Source organism: Sycon ciliatum, chromosome 8 (genome assembly GCF_964019385.1).
Source record: "Sycon ciliatum chromosome 8, ocSycCili1.1, whole genome shotgun sequence".
In the NCBI taxonomy this organism is placed as follows: domain Eukaryota; kingdom Metazoa; phylum Porifera; class Calcarea; order Leucosolenida; family Sycettidae; genus Sycon; species Sycon ciliatum.
This window is the reverse complement of record NC_088650.1, coordinates 27,785,884-27,802,930: the sequence shown is the minus strand read 5'-3', so window position 1 is coordinate 27,802,930 and position 17,047 is coordinate 27,785,884. Positions and strand designations below refer to the sequence as shown.

At 46.8% G+C, this 17,047-nt stretch overlaps 1 protein-coding gene across 1 annotated transcript; it reads left to right on the top strand.

The window, feature by feature from the left end:
• Nucleotides 1-4,897: 4,897 nt before the first annotated feature.
• Nucleotides 4,898-17,034, top strand: LOC135822563 (uncharacterized). Its single transcript, XM_065335365.1, has 11 exons — nt 4,898-5,210; nt 5,942-6,117; nt 7,532-7,556; nt 8,163-8,383; nt 9,564-9,748; nt 10,677-10,733; nt 10,981-11,187; nt 12,178-12,270; nt 12,798-13,667; nt 14,822-14,938; nt 16,560-17,034. Exons 1-11 carry the CDS (start codon nt 5,188-5,190, stop codon nt 16,704-16,706), a joined length of 2,121 nt encoding a protein of 706 aa, XP_065191437.1. The 5' UTR covers nt 4,898-5,187; the 3' UTR covers nt 16,707-17,034.
• Nucleotides 17,035-17,047: the final 13 nt, after the last annotated feature.

The following is a 17,047-nucleotide window of genomic DNA, read 5'->3' as shown; positions in this document are numbered from 1 at the left end:
GCCCCACCTTGATTTTACAGCCAAGGGAAGAAAATCGTAGGTCAGAATGCTACTAAGTTTGTACGATATGAGAACCTTTGTGTACTAATGTCACACTTGGTATGCTTTTATGTGGAGCTCGAAGATAAACTGGGTACGGATTGACTGCACAATGTGCAATGTTTGTACAAGGTCCGTGTCGTATGACCTACAGACAGGAATCCACCTCCACAAGGCGGCCACGAAAGGACGAGATGGTGGGGCGCTCTGGTGGTACTTTACGTATATAATAAATGTAGAGCCGAAGGATTTATTGCAATTACTTGAAGTACATACCAGTATAAAAACCGAGGTCCCCCGAGGTTTTTATAACTGGTATGTAATTGCAATAAATCCTGAGGCTACTACATTTATTATACATATGTTGACCTTCACTTTCCCTAAAAAGGAGTATTTTATAAACAGTATTTATTGGCCTTTAATAGTGGTATTTTATAAACAGTATTTATTGGCCCAAAAGCCAATAAATACTGTTTATAAAATACTCCTTTTTAGGGAAAAGTGCAGTGCTGCATGGAAAAGTACAGTGGTATTTATTGAGTCAAGCAAATTTATTCGAATTTGATACCGTTGATGGTGTGGTCACTAATGAGTGTGGGTATTTATCAAAGGTCAATATATGGTATATTGTACTAAAGTGACTACATGTATACCCCAAAATATGGGAAATCTTGTCTAGCGTAGTGCATGATTACAGTGACACCTATCTAAGCCGATCGCTCCAGTGACTTTCAGAAAGTGGTCCCCATGTACAGTCTGTATCGGCTATATCGTACCCTTTTGATTTCCGTGATTTTATCACTATAACCGATGCATCACTATATGCGATACGATCGATTTTTTTCTTTTTTTTCCGATCGACACATGAAAGGCAAGGAAATACTTCCACCAGTCTTCCAGCATGGCGTTTTGACAAATGAGCATGCTGCATACTAGTAGTTGACAGTTCCCGCATATCCATACAAAAAATTCTGTTATGTACATGTACATCATCATCATCACAAGCCCATAGCCCTAAGGCCGTCGGGGCGTCACAGAGCAAGTATGAACAAGCGAGCGCCATAAAAAATCGATCGCGTGCAGCAGCATGTACATGTATCCCTATAAAAATAAGCAACGTGAAGAAAGTAAAAAAAAAATAGGGCCTTTGATATTATTGCTACATGTATTTTAAAGTTATCACTATAGCCGATAATAATATAGTGCGTTATGCATGTTTTGATTCTTTGTTGCCATCATAATATCCGATATATCATTACATCCGATAATATTGGTTATAGTGATATTTTTACTGGATAAAATACGTTATGCTTTTGATATTTCGTACCAATATCACTGTAGCCGATATATTCTTATATCCGGTCACTCTATAGCCGATACAGACTGTACAGTGGTCTCCTTATCCAGGAGAATTTGACTGGAAATAAAACCCCTTGCCCGGGCCTTGGTCTTACTTAGTCTTAGTTGCAGACAGGTTTTACTGTAATTGTAGTGGTCGCCTTGGCAGGTTCTACTGGTCTCAGCCGGAGCAATAATGGTGTCCCAGTGATAAGGAGATGTTTTGATGTACATAGACTTGTGGCAAAATGGAGCACCCACTGTGAAGACGAAACCAGAGATTTTAGAAGAAAAAGCAATACTGTACACTACATATCCTCATTAATTATATCCACAGCTTCATGTATGCGCGATTCACTCATGAACACAACTGGGGCAAACCGTATTTTGAGCACCTGTTGCGATGAGTGTCTCAGTATTGAGCATGACTGTGCTGATGTGTAGAGAAGAGTAGATTGCACTACATGTGCATGTAAACCACCTGTTTTCACCTCCTTATTATACTCTTCCGTGCTGAGTCTCACATTTCAATTGTGGTCTTAGACCAACCCATTGTGCCTGCCGCCGAGTTATTGGCTGGGTTATTCCGGGTGTTTAGTAGCAACCGTTGTGAGTTCCCCGGAACAGAAGACGAACGACTTCTCATTTACCTGTTTTACTCCAAGTCAGTGACCACTATACTAGCCGCTGATTACTCCCCGCCCAAATCGGGTTACTGGTGCCTCAGTGTGCATGATCATGTGTAAATCATAAGGACAGCGGTACAATGGTAGATTGTCCAGATCTTCAAATTAGGGGCGGGGCCGACCCAGAGCTCTGCAGTCTGCTACTGGAAACCCTGGGTGTCAGTGATCATGGTAATAGCGGCCAAAAGTTTACGCTCGAAACCTGGTTTCCAATCAGTGGCTCGAAGTGACCACTGGGCCACCCAACTCTGCATAATTATCAAGATCTACATACAGTCGACTCCTCATAATTATACTGTGACGAACACCATTGTGCATGCAGGAGAATTTGTTCTTTATAGCCCGAAGTTCTTTTAACCGAAATGCACTCACATCATACAAGCGACACGTCACGACTGGCATGTGGCCCATGATAGTATGATTGCACTGAATTTACATACGGCCATACAAGACATGGTTCATTTTTTTAAGGGAAAGTTAAGGCTAAAATTAAAATTTCACCAGTTGTAGTCTTCGGGGTGCTGAGTCGAATGGTCGTGGTCCGAGGAAGCTGAGACGCTCCCTTCCTACTTTAATCCCAATCGAATTCGCGCACTTCCACCGAAACTGGGTGACTGCGTTCTCCTAGTTGGGGATTTGTATGCAAAATGTCACTAAAAGCACCATGTCGTTCTTATAAAAGCACGGATGACCCCGATTGGCCCACAGTATGTTGTAGTCTTTTGGACGCTGAGTCGACTGGTTTTGGTCCGAAAAGGCTGCGATGCAGCGTTCCTCCTTTATTCCCAATCGAACATGGTTGAACAAGCGGTCACGTGCTCCTGCGCACACCAGTCACCTGGTCACCGTGCCTGCAGGGTACAACTTACTAGCCTGTTTGACCTTTTTTGGGTGCAGTCCTGTCACTCGAGTTGAACTCGAGTTGAACCTTGGTGTATAATCTTTATTTCAGGAGTGTGAAAGTTGTCGCCTGCTGGCGCGGTGACCGGGTGATTTGGGCAATCGCGGTCATCCGTGATTTTATAAGAACGAAATGGCGCTTTTAGTGACATTTTGCAAACAAATCCCCATCTAGTAGGGCGCAGTCACCCAGTTTCGGTGGAAGTGCGCGAGTTCGATTGGGATTAAAGTAGGAAGGGAGCGTCTCAGCTTTCTCGGACCAAGACCATTCGACTCAGCACCCCGAAGACTACAACTGGTGAAATTTTGATTTTAGCCTTAACTTCCCCTTTAAAGCAAAACCATGCATGTCTTGTATGGCGCTTAAAAGCGGAAACTGTTCCACAAAAGGTCAATTTTGTATGGGTTAAAACAGGGACTTGGACACTGGTTCGATATATCACGAACTTCGCGATTAACTAGTTACGCGAGTTCGTTATAAGCGGAGTCGACTGTAGCACCTGTCCAGATTTAGTGAAACCTGGCTGAAACTTCCCATAATCCTTTTTCTTTGACTGAATTCAATGGTCAGGGATAGTAAAAAGAAGATTGGATGGCCAGTCTGTCACTATCTGGGGAGGTTTGCCAGAAAACATTGTGGAAGCATCAATGTTCTCATGCTTTTTATTATTTTATATACCGTATTTCCGCAAATAAAAGGCCGTCCTCGTATACAACGCCTTCCTCGTATACAAGGCCGGGGCAGGGGGCGATTGAAAAAATAGAAGACCGTCTCCGATTAGAAGACCGGGCCTACTAAATGAGTCTTTGATCTTGTGTTAAAAATAGAAGACCGTGCTCAAACTGTGGGAAAAAATAGAAGACCGTGCTCAAACTGTGTAGAAGAAAATGGAAGAACAGGGGTAAAACTGTGTGGCGAGAAATAGAAGACCGGGGTCAAACTGGGTTGAAAGAATAAAAGACCGTCCTCGAATACAAGACCGTCCTCGATTATAAGGCCGGGTTAGGACGAGGTTGAAAAAATAGTAGACCGGCGTACTATTTGTGGAAATATGGTACATGTATTTGAGGATTTCCTAAAGACGTAGTCTAAATTGAAGGGAGTTCCATTATAAGGCCACACGTTTTTATATCTATGTTTCTCGTCACCCGCGCGCATACGATTCAGGAGTCTGGAGGAAAAAAAGAAAAAAAAATGTGCTGCACTGACTGTGCATGTGGGGACCAGCACACTCATGCACATGTACATAATGTGGCCTGGCCTACGCGACACATGATGCGAGGTCACCAATTATTGTGCGCAATCTAGCTGCATATGCACAGATTGTGACAGAAGCTCCTACCACATACTAGTTGCAAACTATGGATGCTATTTTGCATGGTGTATTGGTGGATTTTAGTGTGAACAAAGGTCTAATAACCTTTTTTTAAATTTATTTTTCGGTCATTTTTTTATTTTTTTCCACCTCTCGCATACGTTTTTAGATTTTCAGGTGACGAGAAACATAGAAATAAAAACGTGTGGCCTAATGGGAGGCTGTAGGGTTGAGATAGCAGACAGTGGATTTTTGGTTGGTGTGGGCACTCTTGCTTGTGCAAATGATAACAAAAGACTAACTGAAGTTAGGACAATTTGATACGAGTTATATAGGCTACCCACCACTGTAAGTGTAACTAATAAATTACTTGAGTCACTTACTAAATTCTAAAATAAAGCAGTTGCTGGAATCCGGCCGTAGTGGTGTAGATCTACTTGCAGTTGAAGTCACGGCTGCTGCTGGCATATCGATGACTATTCCTTGACCTTTTGACCCTGAGTGACAGAGGTCAATCAACGTTTTGGCTTGTTCGGGATAACCCTGCCAAATTCCACCTATCCTGAGCATTGGTTTCTTCAGTCATGATGATGCTAGTCAAGCGAAGTCGTCTTCGAGGAAGAAAAACTACGGTAACAGTTCTTGCAGTTATGTTGGATAATGACTCCGAGGGTTTTCTCGCCCGGCTTTTCATTTTCTCCCAAGCCTCACGGCTTCCCAACGTTATGCGAATGAGGTAAGAACTTGATTTCGGGCATAACATCGCTGATCATCACATGCGATGGCTGTTCCGGCAAAGATAGCCTGCAAGTAACGTTAGCCATGCGCGAGTTGCGCAAGGAGTTGGTTGAGGAGTCGTACGAGGAGCTGGGCACGGAGTTGTTGGACAAGGAGTTGGACTGCAAGCGATGGAGGCCAAACCCCGGACACGGTACGTCCATTCTCTTCTTACTGTGCTTCGACGACCGGCGCCTGCGCTGCATAAGCCATAAGGCTTTTCAAGTGGCGCATCCATGATCCGGCACTTCCGTTGCTTTTGGGCTGATTGGCTTGGAGGCGAGGCATGATGCCTTTCATTGCATTTGGTGGCGTAGGGAGAAGCACCGGCTAGTTCCCTTGTCACACGCTCCCTTGTCACACGCTCAGCTAGCACGAGAACAAGACTTTTACTGGTGTTTATTTATCGTGGTACCGTAAAGCAATAATATGCCACTGTGGCGAAAAGCAGGACTTGGTGTTAGCCACCATGCGAAGCACCATGTCAAGATTATGCCCGCTGTGCATGAGTAGTTTTGCGGTACAACCGTTTACCTATGCAGTTTATTCAGTAACATACAAATGTAGTGCACAGAAGGCGGTCCGACACTCAGTGACATGTAGTCACTGCAAAGATTTACAGTACTAGCTGTTACGGCATTAGAGTATAGGGCTACAGTAAAACCTGTGACTAACGATCACCCCTTGGGGCCGGGGCCAGAGAAAGTGGTCTTTAGGGACAGGTGGTCCTTAGTTGGAGGTTTGCAACGCACAACCATAATGTGAGACCGTCTGTGCCTGGCGAAGTGGTCTGTAGTAGCAGGCTGGTCGCTAGTCACGGTGGTCTTTAGTTACAGGTTTTACTGTACCAGTAAGTGCCATGTCTGCTCCCTATTCTGTATGCAGGAAGAGGAGGAGGAAGGGAAGAGCAAAAGCAGGCACTGTTGTGACCTACTCGCGGAAGAAGCCTCAGCACCTCGTGGAGACTGACCTCTTCTCCTCAGCCACAACCGTGCGTTTCCCAATGGATTCCACGGATGGGTCATCTGGAACGAGTTGTGCTACAGCCATGCCAAGTACTGGTAAGGATGTGGGACAATCGAGAGGTCTTAGCCACTCATACAACGAGCACAGAATGAAGCGATGATTTGTTTTCGCATAGCGAGCCAGGTCCAGATGACTGGGGACAAGACTCTGATGTGCTTGACGAGTTCATCTCAAGTCGGACTCACTGTGAAATTGTTATGCACTCCTGTCACAACTCACCTAGATGTCTGCAATGCCTGGCTTGCGACAGTACCAATGCGAGCAGGGGGGGGGGGGGGGGGGTAGTCTATAGGACCAGGCCTGCTCTGGAGGTCAGGACAGTTGAAGGTTGTGGGAAAAGGGTACTGAAGTAGAATTCATAGGCAAGATCAGCCATCATGACTAACAAGAAGGTCAGAGAGCAATGTGTCCAGTCATATGCCTTTCATGATCTCCGATATTCCCAAGATGATTTAGTCAGGCCAGATTTGACGCCAACTGTGCACGTTGAACTGACGCTGTCCATAGCAGGACAGTTGGCTGGTAAAGCAACGGTTCGTACTTGGACAAGACTAGACACACGCCTGCTTTATCAGATAGCTTGTCCCAGCATGGACCATTGGGTCAACTGTTGCTGTCCAGGCGAGTAGCCTGCATCATCCGGGAGCACGGGTGGGGTTCAGCATGCACATAATTTGACCATGAATGACCTGCACCTACCATCCTACACATATGCGTCCGTGCACCCCCCCCCCCTCCCAAAAGGGGACCAGCTACGCCCCCTGCTGTCCTACGTTACATTGCCTGAGGCTGGGGTCTAAACCTGGGAATGAATTCACTAGCCTGAGTGCAAGCAAGTCTGGCCTTTGACATTCAACTCCCGATATTCTTGTGGCTCAGAGCTAGATCACTTCTAATGACTGAGCTGGCAGTTGTAGTGTGAAGTGAGCTGTACAACATGTACGCGTGCCGGTGGAACTGTATTATTAATACCGACTGTTCAGCACCGTAAATGCGTTGTTCCATCAGGTGATGTTGAACAAAAATGTCTCCTTCTCTCAAGACTTGCAATCGGTGTTTTGTGCACCCGCACATTTGCTCCAGGCGTCAGGGGCCCAGCCTCCCCACATCAGGCTCGCCACACACAACAACGTAATTGACAACATAATTCTATAATTCTGTGACAAGACAGGGACGGACCACGGTGTGAGACACTTTGCTGCACTGCTTTCATCTGGAACACTGCACATTAACACTGTATTTGTGTGTGTGTGTGTGTGTGTGTGTGTGTGTGTGTGTGTGTGTGTGTGTGTGTGTGTGTGTGTATGTGTGTTGTGTTGTGTGTGTGTGTATGTATGTGTGTGTGTATGTGTGTGTGTATGTGTGTGTATGTGTGTGTGTGTGTGTTGTGTGTGTGCGTGCGTGCGTGTGTGTTTGCTTTTACTTCCTATATATCTTCATGTTCTGCAGTGGAGATGTCCAGGTCAAAAGCAAGGTTAGAGAGTGGGTGCCAACAATAATGACAGTACATGTACCTGCATGTCACCATTCTGTACGTGAAGGTTTGGGTAGCAAAAAGCGGCAAGCGTCAAATTCGGAATCGAGCCTTTGTGCTCCAAACGTTTGGCACATCACAAGACAACACAGAGAGGCGTAGCCAGTGGCTGGCAATGGCGTCGCTAGCCACAAGCGAGGGTCCCTGGTGCAAATCCTGGTGGTGACAGTCATTTTATTCTTGAGACTTTTCCCGTTTGCAACTACCTCAAATTAATGAATACACTACATGATAGGCATTTCTCCTGGGCTGCCTGTTGCACCATTCCGCAGCCCAGTATTTGCAGGTCTAGGGCTGCGCAGCGCCCGGCACATGCTTGAGTTACACGACTGGGTTCCCTTGAGCAGGCCTGTAGTTCTGTTGATCATGACTGACATTATCGGAATCTGGTGGTCAAAGCTCAAAAGTCAGTGGTGGGTGGGCTGACATCATAACTTAGAATGATGCCCATAGAAGCTGGGGGAAACCTGTGATGCAGTCACATTCCACGATAGTTATTCGTGTTGCCCTTTGATAGTACATGGTACAACCTTTGTTTCTGGACAGGAAGGTGAAGACCCCAAGGTCAAGACGGTCCGGAGCAGCATTTGACATGAACTCACCGCCGTCGGTTGAGAGGGGACGCGATGCTTCTTGCATTTCACATCACCACGAGTCGTTCCTGACAGAAGACCTGCCGAAGCCACTCCGATCCATGACAGGCATCATCCAGGACTCCAGCCGGTCATTGAGCAAGTCCTCTTTCAGGAAGAGAGAGAACCGGGCAGGTAACAATCAAAGATGGAAGGCATTGTGAAAATACATGTAGCAGGGGCAGGGGTCTACTTCCAGTAGAGTACAAGTGCAATTCTGTAGCACGTCTACATACATGTGTACATCACTACATACACTGAAACCTGTCTAAGACGACCACTCAAGGAATGTTCAAAACATGGTCTCTGTTACCAGGTGTTCTCCTTATCCAGGGTCTTTTGAGTGGAAATAGCATCCCTTGGTCCTGGTTTCAGTGGTCTTCTAGGACAGGTGGTCACCTTATCCGAGTGGCCGCCATGACAGGTTTTACTGTATACCTTAAAGTACCGCGAGAGCGCCCCACCATCCCATGCTTTCGTGGTCGTATTGTGGAGGTGGTCTCCTGTCTGTAGGTCACACGAAACGAACCTTGTACGCACATTGCACGTTGTGCAGTCAATCCGTACCTTCCAGCGGACACGAGCTCCACACCAAAACCCGCTAAGTGTGACCTTAGCGCACTAAGGTTCTCACAGCATACAAACTTCGTTGCACTCTGCCATACGATTTTCTTTTCCGTGGCTATAAAATCAAGGTGGGGTGCTCTCTCGAAATTGGGCACTCTGGCGGTACTTTACGGCATGTGTACTCGTACATTCCAGTAACACACTGCACTCTAGTATTGGGCTTGTGAGCACCACCTCGAATATGCTTAGTCAACACAACTGACATGTAAGGGGCCTTCCGTAAATACCGGTATTTATTTAGAAACGAAAACTAGTCATTTCTCTTCAACCGCCCTCCCCCCCCCCCCCCCCGAGAAACGAACACGTACAAATGGTACATAGTATCGATATTTTTGATCTTTTTTCTGGACATGCTCATGCATGCAGAATGTACAGGCGCTCAACCTCCTCCCCCCCCAAACGACTAGTTTTCGTTTCTAAATATATACCTATATTTACGGATGACCCCTAAGCGTAAACAGTCCAAGTGCAGCTCATACATCAATTGTAAACACAATAGCGAGAATTCACAACTGTCTGGATATAAGTCTGTAGCCAGATGATGTACAGATTATCAGTTGTTTGAGGATTGCCTTAGCCTTGCTATGTGCATTAAACGCAGCACTACAACAATGATCTAGCCGGTTCTCTCTGTTCTCTTCTGCCTTTCAAGTGTAAACGCATGTAATTAATTTCCACTGCTCTGCAGCATCGACTTCACCAGGATCTCGTGGCCGTCGAGCCTCCCCAGGCGCGCTGAGCACGCTGAGGAGCATCCAGTCCATGGATCTGACTGATCCTGCAGGCGCTACACCCTGCGTCAGATCAGACAGTGCATCTGAGGACTCGGACGACAGGACACCGTCGGTGCTGACCAAGTTCCAGGCAACTCCGGTACGCCATAGACATGCACAGGAGTTGACATCCATGCACACCAAGAGTACTAGTACAGTCGTCCCTCTCTAATCCGGCACTTTATAATCCAGCACCCTCGATAAACCAGCACAATTTTCAGTAGCCAAAATGTCCTCTTCATGCACATTGCAGCAGTAAATCAGATTTGTTAATCCAGCACCCTCCCTAATCCAGCAGATTTTCTTGGCACAAATGGTGCCGGATTATAGAGGGACCACTGTACATCAAACCCAGAATGTGCGGCTTGTGACTTTTTCTGCATGGGTGTCTGTCATGGCAAATTAGACGTGCACGCTTTTACAATGGGCCCCTCCTCGGGCAATCCTGAATCCACCACTGATTATGTGATTAAATGCAATTCTATTCAACTCCCTCAGTAACAGTAAAACCTGGTGTAAGCGACCTCTGGTTTTAGCGACCACCTGCTTTTACCGACTGTTTTCCATGCACGGACAGTTTTACACAGAAACTGCACTGGATACAGCGACCAGCGACTTACTTGTATGTACCAAGTGCCATATTATTGGACCTGCACACAGGGACCAACACCAGCCAAAAGTGCCATCCTGGCTGACTGCAACAGGGTTGAAGTGACCTCTGAAGCAAGTGCATGCATTCAACAGAAGTGACGCATGACATTGCTGGATGCACTGCATGCACTTGAGTGAGGTGTTCTTTGCCTGCACGAAAGTATTCGATGCTCAAAGCCTGTCAATATGAGTACATGGAAGTACAATCATGTACATGTCTGTACACGATCCAATATGCCAGGAATGCATGGGACCTGGTTATAAAGACCACCTGGCTTTAATGACTGCTTTCGCTTGCACCGTAGGGTGGTCGTTTAAACCAGGTTTTACTGTGAGTACATTGTATTTTGAATGTGTGTTGGTGATTGTGAACGCAGAAAAGAAAATCATTGATGAGATCTTTGCCTTCGGTGACGTCAGCTATATTCAATTCGGTAAGGTGATTTGACATGGTGTGTGTGTGTGTGTGTGTGTGTGTGTGTGTGTGTGTGTGTGTGTGTGTGTGTGTGTGTGTGTGTGTGTGTGTATGCACATGTAGGTGCGCGCGTGTGTGTGGCTGTGCGGCTGAAGGTGGTTTCTCGTCTTGATGCACTTGCAGCAAGAAATCCATACCCAGTTAACTTTCTTGTGTCCTAGAAAAACACATTCCTTCTCTTCTGTGCACGGGCAATATCACTGCAGGGCGACACCGATTCATCATCATCATCACCACCAGTGGTTGAACATCTGGATATCAGTGTACCGTCGCCTGCAGTTGAGCTGCATGTCTATAGCACCTCAGCAGCCAGGGAAGAGGACCATTCGATATCACGGTCTGGCCTCACCTATCTGCCATCTCAGCACGATCCTGGTAAATCTCATCATCTCTCTCCGGCCACAACCGCAGACGTGAGAGCCATATGAACTTTGTCGAATTGTCACTATCATTATCTTGTCTAATACAGTCGTCCCTCTCTAATCCGTCACCCTTTGCTACGGCGTTTTCTGCTGGATTAACGAGGGTGCTGGATTAAGAAATCCTGCCCTCTGACCCGGCCCTACCCAATTGCATGCATGTATCATATGTACGTCAAAACGCAGGGTTCTTCCGTGTCGACCCAAGTATTTGGTGCACGGCTTTATATTCTCAATTGTTCTCCGGGAATATACACAGTGATAAAGTGATAAAGTAAAACAGAGAACATGTTCACATGTACTCTTGCACACACACACACGCACACACACACACACCTGAAAATTGGCAGGACACTACTCCTTGCTAAAATAAGAAAGTATGGATGACTGCCGTTGTCTCCTGGACAAGCCTAGCCTGGCCTGGCAAGGAGTGCACCTGTACGGCACGCGATTTACGACTGCCGGATTATGAAATCAAACTACGTGCAGTTTGAGCAATTCGTTTCAAAAAGTCACTGCCGGAGGCGGAATTCAAGTGCCGGATTAAGATGTAGGAATTGAACGAAAAAAATCGGTTTCGTCAGAAAGTGCGCCGGTTGGCAAGGGTTCCGGATAAACAAGTGCCGGATTAGAGAGGGACGACTGTATACAGTAGAGCCTCTCTTAGCGGATCGTACAAACCATAGACATTCTGAGACTTCTCCTTCAAACAGTTCACACGTACAACGGTAAATGCACAGACATGCTGGCCCAATCCAATCTGGTTTTAGCCAAATAGCCCAAGCCTGATTTGAAAAAAGCAAAAAAGCCCACACTAGTGTCATTACGATGTAACTGGTCCCTGGTCCCAGGTCCCGTATGTGTGTGTGTGTGTGTGTGTGTGCGCGTGCACGCACGCGCGTGTATTCAACTCTCAGATATTAGACGTGGGTGTGTTGTCTATGATTGGTCCACAATCTCTTTCCTTACGTTCTATTCCAATAGGCACCAAGCTTGCTTGCCGCACAGAACACAGCGCCAGTTCTCTGCAGCAGCTGTCATGCTAGCTTTGTTTCAGAACAATTGCTATCGTCACAGGTGAGCTAAGGCCATGGTCATACTGCCTCAGGAATGCTGTATTAACATCTGGATGTTTGTGTGGGTGTGTGTGTGTGGGGGGGGGGGGGGGGGTATTGCTCGGCAACAGTCGAAACAGAATCGAGCGCTTTACTTGCAGTGCCTGTCACTGGTATGATGGGCTGCTTTGATCTGGACAAATACCGCTAAAATAGTCTTTCTGGATGCCTGAGCCTTCATTTTGCATTGACCTTTCCTTGCTTTGTTTCTTTGTTGCTTCGTTTTATCAAACTGGCACTGTCATGGTCCGTGGACTTGAATTTTGAGTCCGCTCTGGTTCAAGCTGGACTCTTTCGAGGCCCAAAATGACAGCTGTATAAGACTCAATCAACGCTATGATATATCTGGGAGAAACCCCCCATGGCGTGTTCATAGTCTCTGTCTTGTTGGTGCCCTTTTGTATTGATGTTGGCCCAGGTAAGAGGCGTCAAACTTTCTTAGGCATTACCTTATTCCCAATGCAATCTATCCGCTCTTCTTCTTTGCAGAACAACGGTGGTTCAGAACAGCAGGATGCGGCCGTATTGCCAACGCAGTCTATCCACTCCTCGTCTTTGCAGAACAATGATACCCCAAACCAACAGGAGGTGGCAGCAACGGAACACTTCAGTCAAGAGCCGCTGATGTGCAGTACACGCATTTCTTCCAGAAATGCTCAGCAAAGGGCATCACCACCACCGCAGCAGCACACAAGCCCAAATATTAGTATAATCATGCAGAATAACTATGCCCCCGGCCAACAAGAGGAAGAAGCAATGGGACACTTCAGTCTAGAGCCACTGATGTGCAGCACGCGTATTCCTTCCAGAAGTACTTCCCAAACAGCATCATCACCGAGCCAGCACACAAGCCCAAATAGTACCCTCGCACAGAACAAAGGTACATCAGTACAACAAGAGGCAGCAGCAATGAAACACTTCGGTCGAGAGCCGCTGATGTGCAGCACGCGTATTCCTTCTAGAAGTACTTGCCAAACAGCATCCTCACCGGGCCAGCACACAAGCCCAAATAGTACCCTCGCACAGAACAAAGGTACATCAGTACAACAAGAGGCAGCAGCAATGAAACACTTCGGTCGAGAGCCGCTGATGTGCAGCACGCGCATTTCTTCCCGAAATACTCGACGAAGAGCATCACCAGATGCAAGCATCGGTGACTCCACAACACAGCAACTGCTGGTAGGAAGCTTCAGGCGCGAGCCTCTGATGTGCAGCACACGCATTGCCTCGCCAGCGACATCAACGGGTGGACATATTAGTTCAATCCACCACTGCGAGCCGTTCGAGCCAGCTGTGAGCAAATACGACTCGCAGTCCCCACAGAGTTCACCATCAATGTCAAGTACACTGAAGAACACGGTGCGTATCTACTTCGAAGTATGATGTCTAGGCTCAATGCCGCAGCTGCAATGCGCGCATACACACACACACATATACACTAAACATGTTTACCGTACTACTAACAACTTGTAACATGAGTGCACAACGAGCAAATCAGTGACTCGGGGAAAAACCCGTCAAGCACATGGGGATTCCCAGTCGTTTGGGCATTACCGTAAAACGGCTAATTTTAGCGACGGTGATATTTTAGCGACTTTAGCGAAAGGAGTGTTTTCGCCAAAGTTTTTCCGCGCCAATCGAAAATCTGCATGTACAGTACAAGTCATCCTTCTTTTAAAAGTCTGAAACTCGGATCGCAAAAAAATATTTCATCGTGAATTGGTCCAGATTCAGAAAACACTAAAAAAATTACCCGTTCTACAGTAGTCTGCATGGCAAAATGACTCGTTGACTTGTTATAGTGGAACTCTGATAAGACGTACTTCTTATCTGAACATACAATGTCATGTAGCTGCGAGAAATACTCGCACAGACAGTGAGGTCTTCACTGATGCAGATGTCTTTGATGCAAACCAGAAAGAGTGCTCGGCCAAGATGAGGCAAGGGAGTGTAATACCCTATTTGTACATCAAGGCACCGGAAATTAACTTGCCACTGAAAATTAGTCCAACCAATGAGGAAAATGACTCAAAAAGCCAGGGTCACCAAAAACCACGTGCAATTGATAATACTTCAAGTATGTGCAGGGTTCTAGCCAGGTCAGTATAGTAGGGGGGGGGGGGGGCGGGCATGGGAAAAAGTTACCCCGTGACCCATTTTTTCCATTGTCCAAAATTGCCTTGCAATGCAAAATGCAACATACAGGGTGAACCCCGACTTCACCCCTCACAAATGTGCCTTTATGAACCCTCTAGTAGTGACTATCGACTGCATTTTCGTTGAATGGCGTGAAAAAACACAGAAATCGGAAAATGAGTAGGGGGGGGGGGGGTGGTGCGCAAACAGAGTAGGGGAGCGCTGCGCCCCCCTACCCCCCTTTGGCTAGAACCCTGATGTGCATTCACAGTGGGTGAACGCTAAGGCTGGCAGTAAGCCCGCTCGCGATGTTGTGAAAGCTGGTTATTTTCCAAACCCCTCAGCTGATACAATGGCTGTAATGTGTTCTTTCACAGGAAGCAAGTGGTGACTTGAGCGTTCCAGACAGTGATAGCTGGCAGGAAGCACCAAGTTCGCCGAGTGATGGAGAACGTGCTCTGCCGCCGCTTAGAAAGTGTGCTGTTCCGGAAGTGGTAAGCGACCTGCAGAAGTGGCTAGCAATGAATAATGACGGAGGACCGACACAATCGTGGTGCTCACATACTCTCTGGTCTGTGGCGTTTCTCTGGTGTGTCTGGTCTATGGTGTTTCTCTGCCCGGTCACTGTCAAGTTCAGACCACGAGTACACAGCACCCCGCGTACCACTGTGGGACTGTAGGTCCCGGTAGCAGGAGGATAGGCAAATGATGTTAAATAGGTCATTTAATCCCCTGGATTGACCATAGCAGCGCCACAAAGAGCTGTGGCACTTGTCTCGATGTTTTACTGTACGCATAGCACTAACAAATAGTGTGAGCTATATATACATAACAAGTGAAACGGTGGGAATGAGCGAGAACCAGTATTTTCAGAATGATGGTGCATACAGTTAATATTTTCTTCGGACTTTTTCCTGTTTGCACCTTTCCCTCAAATTAATGAACAGTGAATTTACTGGCTAATGACGGTAATGTACATCAGAACAGTATGTAGTGCCATTAGAAAATGGCTACTGTAAGTCAACAAATATTCGACGCATATTTATTTTCGGCTATTTTTCGGGCCGAAATTTTGTTTTGCAAGGTTCAGTGTATACAGTCAGCGGCCGTACAGGCCAATAATTTGATGCGGCCGAAATGTGTTTTAGCCCTGGGAGGCCGAAATTTGAATGGGCCGAAAATGTGTAGACTCACAGTATGTTTGATCACATAATAACGAGCTTGGGCTATTCTTTGGTCACACACCCTCTATGGATCATGGCGCATATGCAACTCCTAAAGTGGTGGGAAGTGAGTAGACCAGACCCACCACAAAGTGGTCAAAGACCGAAAATCCCATTCGCTGCATCCATGCTTCCCTCGTGCCAGGCCATGAGGCCTTGATTCATGGAGGGCGGTGGCGTTCCTACGGATGCGGAAAACCAGCTGAGTCTCACGTGAACCCATACTGACCAACCACCACAATCTCAATCCCTTGACAAGACATGCAGAATCCCTGGATTTCTCTCAAAATCCCTGGATGGCACAAAAACAAGTGAAAAAGATCTTTTCCCGCCAAAAAAAACTTTCGACTCTGCAGCTCTACGTACAGCATAGTTCGACTCTGTAGTGCAGTTTGATCAGTCGGCGCCCGCCTGTCACTTTGTCAGTGCAGATCTTGCAGGCTAGGCATGGTCAGGTCTTCAAAGTGCTGTGCACAGTTCGAAGTGCGAATGAACACCGTACATACCTTGAAAAAAGTTCAAAAAACCGGGACATTCGGGGCGAATCCATGGAGTTTTCAGGAAAATCCTGTATCAGACAAAACTGTGGTATTTCCGGGAGTTTGCTTGAAATCCCCGGGACCCCGGGAGGAGTGTTGATTTTCCGGGATTTTCCCGGGAAAAACGGGAGGGTTGGCCAGTGTGGTGAACCGTGATTTTTTCGTCACACACATAGTCGATTCTACTGATCTATTGACGTGTACACGTGGGGAACTTAATCACATAACCTGCTACTCGTCATACATGTGACTTGCCAGTCATCTGAGTCCTCTCTTGTCGATTATGCATGCGCCTGTGTCATGTGACCGAGAAATAGCAAGGGGCAGATGGTCTGTGCTGGTTTTTTATGCAGGACTACACGCCGTGCCCTATGCTAGCACTGTTTGCCAAGATGGAGCCAATTTGCACGATAGCCAAGAAACGGGCAAGCAACAAGCAGCCACTCGTCGAGAAGCACCCAACGGACTGGATTCAGGCCGCGCCTATGTCAGGCAAGTAACGTTAGGGGAACTGACAGATGTTCTCTTGGTAGTAAACAAACTCACTGCGGTCTCATTGATCCGCAGCAGTAAGAGCAGGTATGTCTTTACTAGTTTCCGGCCGAGTGCTATTCTTTTCATAAATATTTATTCAAATTCTATTGTGTGGTGGTTGTACATCTCACGGCCAGCTGATAATGTAGAATTCAGCACACAGCGCACTCCAAAACAGAACCAACCCATACGAAAACCTTAGTCTTACAAAATCATTTCATTGCAGCCTTTCCGAGAATAGATCTGCAAGAACACGTTCAACAGTGCCGGGGCTTCTTTCTCCCCTTTTTTGAGTTCAGGCCAGGTC